Below are 10,378 nucleotides of genomic sequence, written 5' to 3'. Positions count from 1 at the left end.
CAGACAGAGACGGAAGTGCCCCTTAGACGATTATATAAACTAGAAATCCTAATTTAAAGGGAACCTGTGATCAGGTTCTCCCTATATAAACTATGTCCTCTTGAACAGCACTCCAACAACCTGTTCATAATTGCCCAGCTCCCCGCATATCTTAAGAAATGATGTTTTAAAATAATACAGCACCGTGTGCTGATCATCAGTGTCTGGTCTGATGGGTGTCCCTGGTCTTTGCTCGGCACCTCCTGCTTCCCCTCAAATTGCTGGCCCTCTTGCCTTGATTGAGCGGCTGATCTCACCTACATCGTCCAGTCTTTTCATCCCTTGTGCCTGCCTAGAGAACAGCCCTCGTTCCTTCCTAGAGAACAGCCCTCGTGCCTGCCTAGAGAACAGCCCTCGTGCCTGCCTAGAGAACGGCCTTCGTGCCTGCCTAGAGAACGGCCCTCGTGCCTGCCTAGAGAACGGCCCTCGTGCCTGCCTAGAGAACGGCCCTCGTGCCTGCCTAGAGAACGGCCCTCGTGCCTGCCTAGAGAACGGCCCTCGTGCCTGCCTAGAGAACAGCCCTCGTGCCTGCCTAGAGAACGGCCCTGGTGCCTACCTAGAGAACAGAAGCTGCCCAGATACAACAGACAGTGGGTGACAGAAGACACCAGTCACATCAATCAAGGCAGGAGAGGCGGTGATTGCAGGGATAGGGGAGGTGCCGAGTGCAGACTAGTAACACCCATTGGACTGGATGTCAACTTTTATCATTTGGCACATGATTAAAAAAGGTATTTTATTAGATATGTGGGGGGGGGGGTCGGACACTTATGAACAGGTTGCTAGAGTGCTGTTCCGGACATCGAAAAAGGTAATGACATTTTATAGTAAATCATGGTGACGGTTTGCAGTTATAGAGATCTGTCTCAGATTATTGGGTGTTTACAAGGCAACTTTGGTTGTTCAACGTGAAGATCACAATCGCACACCCAGATTTGGCATTTAACTATATGCAGTAAGTCAAGTTGCAGCATGTTACTCCAACATGACTAGGGCCAAAAATCCAAATACGGACTGTGACCCGCTTGTGATTTTGTTTTGTTTTACAGTAAAATCTCGGCACTAAAATAGCAATAGGGCAGCAAACTGCAGATCAGCCACGCACACTTTTTTGGTCATGCATTCTCAATCACAATGTAATGTCAGGAGGGTCATTCGATGTACACCAATATCTAGAGTGTGACCAACTGGTACTATATACATGTTGGGGGTCAATTCATTAAAGATGCTGCTGTACCCGCCAGTCTAAATAAACGTCCAAGGTGGGATATGATGCGCAAAAATTCATTAGAGGTGCAAACAACTTTATAAATCGGATGCCTCTTCTCAGCGGTGTACTCCTCCTTGTGAGACGTGTAACATTTGTGGTGTAAGTGACAACACTTGTGTGGAGTGATGTATGATGAATTATACCCTATCCATGGGCTGCCCACTTTGGCAGAGCTGCACAGGACTGGCATAAAAACACCAAAATTCGCACAAATTTTGTGCAACCTTGCGTTGCACAAAAACTTGACAAATTTTCAAAGTGCTTTATGCCAAAAAACTATCGTAACCACTTTGATGCATCGGCCCTATAGTGTATATATCCTCTGTTTTGGCACGTGGGCTGCAAGTGTGGTCACATCTCTGCTCCCTTAAATCCATCTTATTAACCCTGCTGTTCTGTTTAGATTTCACATACACTTGTACTGTTCCCGGTCATTTTTGACCGTCCTTATAAAATAATCATTTTTAGCTAATCTAAGTGGTTTTTTTAAACAGTTTTTGCACTGTTATATTGCTTGTGAAGATGGTTGTTCAAATACCAGAAAAAAAAATAAATACAAAGCTTGTTTTATATTTTTTTTATATCCAAAAGGGAACATGGTATTTTTTCGATTTTTGTAAAAATTGATTATTTTTGCAGATAAAAAAAAAATCTTGATCTAAATGTTAACTATAAGTAATAATATCAAACATTATGTAGATATACTTTTTTCAAAGGCAAAAAAAAAAAAAAGCTTTTTTCTCTATAAAATGGCAAAAAACGTTGTTTTTTATACACTTATACTGTTCCCGGTCATTTTTGACCGGACCTAACATCCTCGTCTGTATCGGAGTCGTTTATAAACTCCTCCAATTCAGCTTGGGTGAAGTGTCTTCTTCTCATGCTGTAAGGCATCACTGTTGAATGAAAAAATAAAATATATCCATAAACAATGAATGAAAAAAAAAATCAAAACAATTTCGCAACAATACACACAATAACGTCCCGTCACACATTGAGATATGCCCTGTGATTATGGTGCTGGAGCGTTGCAAACAAAAATGAGGCATGCACTCATTCTATCACAGCAGTGAGAATATGTACTCATAAGCAGACATTGAGTCTACACAACCCTAATGCTAACCCCCTATCATCCATTCTATCACAGCAGTGAGAATATGTACTCATAAGCAGACATTGAGTCTACACAACCCTAATGCTAACCCCCTATCATCCATTTTATCACAGCAGTGAGAATATTGAATAATTTTAGAATAAAAGAATAATTTATCTGTAACATACCTGTAAAAATGGGACTTCAGAGCTCTGACGTCTGAACCTCTGCTCACTCCGTGTTGTCTCCAGCTGAACTGAAACTCTACACTGCTATGTTATCTGTCTACAGATAAGATCAGAGCAGACACCACCCTGCAGCAGGAAAAAGCTCACAGTACAACACTTTAGGTGAATTCTGCTTAGGACAGCATTGACAGTGTAATACTGTACAACCAGCAAACACATGGAAAATCAGAAAATCATGATTTACAATATGAAATGTTGACAACTGAATGGAACTAGATCTATATGAACAGCAGGGTAAATAAAAACCAGTGAAATAAATTGCGCATAGCTATACTGGAAGCGAATCCGTCGGCTGTATCGCAACTTGAAAATGTTGGTATGTGTAAATCTTTTCTGACCAAAAGTAGTCAGATACATTGATAAATAGTAGTAGATGCAATATATAGTTCAAAATGAGGTGATAGCACCTTTATTTTTGTCAAAAATTGTCTGGAGAGCTGAATAAAGGCCTATCGGTCATTTTTGACCGAACAGTACAAGTGTAAAAAAAATTGTACCAAATAAAGTAAACAAAAATTAAAAAAAAAAAAAATTCCCACAGAGAGTACCCCCCTAATGACGAAAAGTCAGGGAGCCTCAAGTCTCAGAATCACACGCTGAATTTTTATAACATTATAGAATTTCAAAAACGGTCATTTTTGACCTAACAGAACAGCAGGGTTAAACCTTTTATTATTATTTATTATCAAATCAGATGACAATGTTACAGTTAAATAGATTTTGTACAAAGATTACACTTTTCCAAGTGTGAAATCAATCGTTGGTTCGCATATTAGTCCTTAGGTGGCAAATTTGTATAAATTGCAGGCACTTGGTGGCATCTACAGAAAACCATCAGTTGTCTTTCACAATATCTCTTGCAATGAGTTCCTTCATTATCTCATTTGTGCCACCGTATATGGGCTGAACACGAGAATCTACATAAGCCCTGCACAGAAAACGGGAGAAAAAAAAATTATTACGTGTAAAACACTAAAAGCGACATTTTCTAGATTGTGGCTGCTCCTTTTTTCTTTTTTTTTTTAAGTGGAGGAAACCTATAAAAAAGGAGCTGCAAAAACTCTGATTAATTAGATTGTCCCCTTTCAAAGAACTTCTGAATGCAGGCACAGTAACCTGTCAAAGCAAACCCACTGAGCTTAACTCATTAGTGCTGTGCCTCGCCACTGTCTCTGTTGTTTTACTGCAGTAGTAACATCACTACTACACCGCTGCAGCCAATCACTGAGCTCAGAGGTAAAGCTCAGTAGCTTTCTTTACAGGTAACTGAGCCTGCAGACATAAGTTTTTGGAAAGGAGACAAAATAAGGAATGTTAAGATGAGAACATTGTTTCAAAGGAAATATGGGTTGTACTAAAAGTACTGTATGTACTCGTGTATAAGCCGACCTGAGTATAAGCCAGAGTATAATTTTGCCACGAAAAACAGGGAAAACTTATTCTTAACTTAAGCTGGATATGCATTGTCCCCTCACCCCATCCTTGTCTGCATGGCTCCTCATCCCCAGCCTTGTCTGCATGGCTCCTCATCCCCATCCTTGTCTGCATGGCTCCTCATCCCCATCCTTGTCTGCATGGCTCCTAATCCCCATCCTTGTTTGCATGGCTCCTCATCCCCATCCTTGTCTGCATGGCCTCCTTATACCCATCCTTGTCTGCATGGCTCCTCATCCCCATCCTTGTCTGCATGGCTCCTCATCCCCATCCTTGTCTGCATGGCCTCCTTATACCCATCCTTGTCTGCATGGCCTCCTCATCCCTATCCTTGTCTGCATGGCCTCCTCATCCCCATCCTTGTCTGCATGGCTCCTCATCCCCATCCTTGTCTGCATGGCTGCCTCATCCCTATCCTTGTCTGCATGGCTTCCTCATCCCCATCCTTGTCTGCATGGCTCCTCATCCCCATCCTTGTCTGCATGGCTCCTCATCCCCATCCTGGTATGCATGGCTCCTCATCCCCATCCTTGTCTGATTGGCTCCTCATCCCCATCCTGGTGTACATGGCTCCTCATCCCTATCCTTGTACGCATGGCCCCCATGAGAAAAGCATACAAAAACCAAACATCCTACTTACCTTCAATTTATGCCCTCGCTGCATCTTGTTCTGTTGCCCGCAGCTCCAGTGGCTGGGTGATCACGTGCCCTCGCTCATTAAGGTAATGAATATTCACTCCACTCCATGCTTGTGGGAGTGGATAGAGGTGAATATTCATAAGTGTTAAGTAGCCCGCAGCAGTGATTGCCCGGTCGCTGCTAGTGAAGTGAATATTCATATCTCTTCAGCAGCGGGCATAGGACTTAGCCGCAACAGCCGGCTCCTGCCTCCTGTGCCCTGCTGATACGCCGCTCCCCCTCCCCCGCCATCTTCTGGGACAATGACACTAGTATAAGCCGAAGGGGACGTTTTCAGCACACAAAAAAAAATGTACTGAAAAACTCGGCTTATACTCGAGTATATACAGTAGGTTTTTCATGAAATATATAAAATATCAGATGCTAATAGGGTATGATCACAGTTTTTTTTAATGATGATTTTTCTGGCAAAAAAACCTATAGTAAGTCTTTGTATGTTTTATAGACTATATCTCTTATGGACGGTGTACTTTAAAATGCGACTTACTTTGCAATGGGATATTCCCACATGTAACCCCATCCTCCATGGAGTTGGACACCTTGAGTAGCCACTGCGTTCTGGAGGTCAGATGCCCTGGAAAATATCAGGCAACCCTATTAGACAGTGAGGGACATTTATCAAGCGGAATGCCCCAGAATTATGACCGGATTTACCAAAAGACTGTCGGGGCTGATTCACCACTGCTTTAGTGCCATTTTTGTCTAGCTTTGCTACCATTTTTGTTTTTCATCTTTTCATTTGCAGTTTTTTAAAGTCACTTGTTAATATGTTCATCTGTTTTGGAGGTTTGCTTTATTCACCATTGTGGATGGGGATTCTAGTTTGGCTTTTATCCTAAGTTATGTGACAAGGCTGATATTGACTTTTAGGATTGCAACTTTCAATCGGTGGCACTAAAGTTCTAGTCCTCTTCTCTGAAGAGGTAATTTGCATATTTAAACTCCAAGAGGATCATTGCAAGGCTGAAAAGCCTCCTCACAGCAGAAGCCTAGCTAAAAAACCAACCCAGCAGTACGTAAAAAAAAAAAAAGAAATAGAAGATCAGCATAACCCATCGACAGGATATTTTTGTGCTCGTGACTGCACATCTGCTGGAAGTTTTACATATCAAACATTATTATTTTCAGACGTTTTCCTTCCAAATACATTTTGTATTTCGCTATTGATTTTTTGGGACATTTGATGTGAATCTGTCCACCGGCATTGTACCTACTATGTGACTATAGTATTGTGTCAGAGAACACAAGCCAATAAATAAACCATCCAGCTGAGAAAAAGACGATAAAGAGGGAGCCTATGGTTATCACATAAAATAACATTTACATTCTTACGTCAGGAAAGTATATAAGTGGTGACCACCATAAGTGTAGTCAAAAGAAAGTACGATAAACTTCTAGAGTGTCTCCAATGAACCGGACCAATTTGTCAGCCGGCATACCTCCAGTGTTAAATAGAAGTGTACTTTATGTGCTTGTAAAAAGGGCAATTTAATGCCTACTTTCCTTTAACCAGACAATGCTGTGAAAAGATCAAGTGAAAACAAATGCCAGACTTGTGAAAGAGCTAAAAGGACAGCTCCATGGAGACTGGGACGGCAGTCAACAAGCTTAACCCCGAAGACTTGGGTAGACTTTCCCGAGATATGAAGAGGACCTGATTCATCAACTAAAGAGAAGACACATAAACTTTCACGCAGATATTAAGGAATCCTGATGCAGGTTTACAATGAAATTAGTACAATGCAAAAGTAATAAAACAGGAGTGTGTACGAGTGTGGGGTTCTGTGGAAAGCATCTTTCTCATGCATACCAATATTTTGCCATGGAAGCGGTTCCAGAATCCAAGCGTCTATCTGTGTGAAGCTGGAGGCAGTTGTCTAAGAAGGTGCGACCTACACAGATCTGCGTTTTCATTTCTGCCAACTTGTGTTGTACGGTCTTGGGAAAAAAAAATACATGAAATAAAATATAATATAAAAAACTAAATGAAGGAAACCGCCTAGTGCCTTGTACACAATGAAAATCACAATTAACTCTGCATTCATACTGCATCTTTTCTGTATGCACCAGGAAAGCTCCCGCATGTGTGTCAAATATAAGTGAACATCCCTCCGATGTACTTTTGGCCTCAGTTTGGGCCGTATATATGTCTTTGCTGCCCAAAATAGCTGTTGATATTCCATGCAGTAAAAAAAAAAATGATATATATACTGCACACTGTATGTTTTACTCAAGCATCCCGGTTTTAGTACTGCTCTCATGCCTTTCCCTTTTTGCTGAGCCACAGCCAGTTTGGTCTCTATCCAACTGCTGATGATTCTGTCCTATCACTTCTTGGGAGAGACTCTTTATACTCCCCTTGTACCTGCATCTTTCCTGGCTATATTTCAAGACAGATGGTGTTTGGAGAACCAGTTCCTCAGCTAGGGAGTATCTTACCTAGTTAAACTCTGTAGCTTTTCCTACGGTTGTTTGTGTGTCTTCCTCCCCAGTACCCTTTCCTTTCTTTTACATTTGGGGTCTGGGAGTTTTTTCCACGTATTCAGTTTGTTGTGTAGTTCTTCATATTTTCTTTCGTCTTTCCTGTGTGTCTCTGTGAACACGTTCATAGGCCTGTGACGTTAGCTCAGATTTTAGTGTATTTCACATTGTTTATAGAGAGGGTGCAGTTAAGGATATTCAGGGTTAGTTGACGTTGAGCAGGAGCGCCATTGCGTAGACTTAGGGTGCCAACCTCCGAGGTCAGGCAGGGACCAATCACGGTCAGATTAGGGACTTTCCTAGTCTGCAGGTTCAGGCGTTTGTCTCACCTGGTTTGTATGTTACCTGTGTGATTGTGCCTCTACAGACATAACATGCTCTATTCTCCTTCTCTCTCCTGCGTCAGGCTCTCTTGTGCGCATGCTAAGCGGGTAACCTGCTGTACCAAAATGCCTGACTGCACATATTGCTCTGCCACTCCAAGGTTTCAGCACTCTCAGCTCTGCTATTCCAAGGTCCCTGTCAGCATAAACAGCTCAGCTGCTCCACGTGCTAACCAGAATGTTCAGCTCTACTTATCCTCACTGCTCCACGTGCCGTCCAGCCTATCCAAATCCACTGCATTAATTCTTCTGAGTTCATGCTGCTTACGGTTTAGCGAATCCCACCTCAGCGGGTGAGCCATAATAGTACATTCATTTAAATGGATATCCCTTTATCATGGAAGCATGCTGCATTTAGTATTGTGTCTTATAGTAAATACAGCTGCCTTTTTTCGGTGATTTTTTTTTAGACTACTGTAATTGTTTTTTTCTGGCATTCCCATAGGCAATAAATAAAATACTAATAACTTACAGATCAGTAAAGGTGGTGGAGGGAGTAGCTGACTACTGGGACCCCTGCTGAACCCTAACACGAGGCCCTGAATTGGAGTGGTTGTCATGCATGTGCACCACCTCCCGAAGCATTCTCCGTGGGACCACTACAAGATGCAGAGCACTGTACTCCGCTACCTCCAGCATTCCTATAAGGACGCACTCCATTGCTACAGGGCTTTTCAGAGTCATATTTTCAGGATCAGTGGGGATCTCAGCAATCGGCTACTTTCTGATCCAGCAGTTATCACCTATTCTTTGTGTAATGTTGGGACTAACTCTTAAAATAGAATGTACAGCACATACAGATTTTCTTAGGGAACTGCCACAGATATCACCCTATGGTCTGTAAAGGTTAAATCTACATTGAATCGACAAGCAGTGGATTTGAAAATCCGCATTTTATGTCAATTTATAAGCAGAAAATATCTGCGAAAAAATCAAGACGTGATCTATTACGTATTATCTACATGTGTGTTACTGAACTACACTGTAGATTTTCCTCTGGAAACAGCACAACTATTATGTTACATGTGCAAGCACCTTACTGGGTTTCATATTAAATTCCCGCTATTGTGTTCTGTATCTTATTAACTTTGGAATAACCTTTGTCATCTAGATTCATAAAATACCCTTAACTGCTTTACTTCTCCCTACAGGAGCAGTATATCTAGGTCCAAGGATGGCATCAGATCAGAAAACAGGGAAGCATCTCTCAAAAGTATGACTGAAAAGGAAAGATCTGAACAGCTGCATTATCCAACCTGAGACGTTATAGAGCCATACAAGGCCAAAGTCTCGACAAGTTGTTGGGAAATGTATTTGGCGTATTTCTCTACTTCCAGGTTCAGACTGCTCCCACTTACAATAGGGATTATTTTTTTAAGAGAGTACATTAGGGCACTGAACGTATTGCAGTTACCTCCATCATACGTCCATTGTTATTTATCGGCGTCTTTATATTACCTGTAAGTGTGCAATCGTTTTTCCGAAGGCTTTCCTCTGCTTGACGTAATTCCTGGTTTCTTCAAACATGAATTCACAGCTAGCAACCGCCATGTCGGCTATCAGGAGTCTCTCCTGAAATGTGACAATAGGGAAACAAAACTATTATGACTTTTTGGCCGACTGCTTCTGCTAGAATAACTGATCAGTTGTCCTCACCTTTGGTCCTGGAGGTTGGGTTCTCTCTTATTGAGCGTTAATGGCATATCTGGTGGATATGCCATAAAAGACTTTGGTGGGAAAAGACTAACACAAAGATTTCTGAAGAGGGAATGCCTTCCCAAACTACACGATCCATACACAATACAATGCACACACAAATACCCGTATACATTACAAGAAGTTATTGCCCGGGGCCACGGTCTTCTCAATTCTGTGGCTGGTTGAGCAGTAATCTTTTAGAATAACTTACTCACCAAAACTGACTATAGACTTCAGAAAGCCGTTTGGTGAACACTGGCTTGGCCGACACCTGTGCCTCCAGACACACTACCCATATGCAGGCACGCTTGACCAAGCATGTGATGTGGCGAGTAGATAGGAGCAAGCTGCTGCCAGGAACCTCAACCAGGGGGTAGCTGGTCACAGATGAGAACAAATCATTGGCTCATTTAACATACCCAGCCCGTCTTTTCATCCAAAGATCTGTCATCCTGGGTAAGATGGAAAGACCTCCATACACAGTAGATAGTTGTCCGGTCCCTCCAATATTCATCTAACAGTTATGGCCACCTTCAGTATTTTTACATCGATGACCTTTCCATAATATAGGTCACCAATATAAGATCATTGGGGGAAAGACACTCAGCTTCCCGACAGGTCAACTATCATCACCTTCAGCACTGGCCAAATATAAGAAGTCTACGGAGAGGAGCCCAGCAGCTCCATTAACTATTTAGTGGCTGCTGCCGAGTAGTGAAGATCAGCTTTTCTTCTTATCAATGGAGCTGATCTGCAGTTCCTGACAGCAGCCACTAAACACTGTAGAGAGCAACAGGGTTCTGCTCCGGTCACCACTTACATTTGACCAGTGCTGGAGGTGACAACAGCCGATCAGTGGGGGAACCGGCTTTCTCACTCCCACTCATCTTATAGGATGACCTATTGTAAGGCTAGGTAATCAATAGAAAATGCCTTTAATTGTCTACAGTGAGCTTGTGCTGACAGTTTGCATCTATCTTTTAGCACTTTGCTGTGCAGTGCCTAGTAGTCTAAAGGTACCTTCACACTGAAC

At 42.2% G+C, this 10,378-nt stretch overlaps 1 protein-coding gene across 1 annotated transcript in view; it reads right to left on the bottom strand.

Moving 5' to 3' along the window:
* Positions 1–3,310: 3,310 nt before the first annotated feature.
* The window catches only part of ACADL (acyl-CoA dehydrogenase long chain), a 28,270-nt gene continuing 21,202 nt past the window's right edge, over positions 3,311–10,378 (bottom strand). The window contains exons 8-11 of the mRNA XM_069733430.1: positions 9,106–9,219; positions 6,594–6,721; positions 5,271–5,357; positions 3,311–3,578 (exon numbers count right to left, since the gene is read on the bottom strand). Coding sequence (XP_069589531.1) covers positions 3,485–3,578; positions 5,271–5,357; positions 6,594–6,721; positions 9,106–9,219 — 423 coding nt within the window. The 3' untranslated portion in view covers positions 3,311–3,484. The remainder of the gene's footprint in view (positions 3,579–5,270; positions 5,358–6,593; positions 6,722–9,105; positions 9,220–10,378) is intronic.

The sequence above is a fragment of the Ranitomeya imitator genome, chromosome 7 (assembly GCF_032444005.1).
Source record: "Ranitomeya imitator isolate aRanImi1 chromosome 7, aRanImi1.pri, whole genome shotgun sequence".
NCBI classification, from domain to species: domain Eukaryota; kingdom Metazoa; phylum Chordata; class Amphibia; order Anura; family Dendrobatidae; genus Ranitomeya; species Ranitomeya imitator.
The sequence above is the reverse complement of the archived record's forward strand: the minus strand, read 5'-3'. Positions and strand labels throughout refer to the sequence as shown.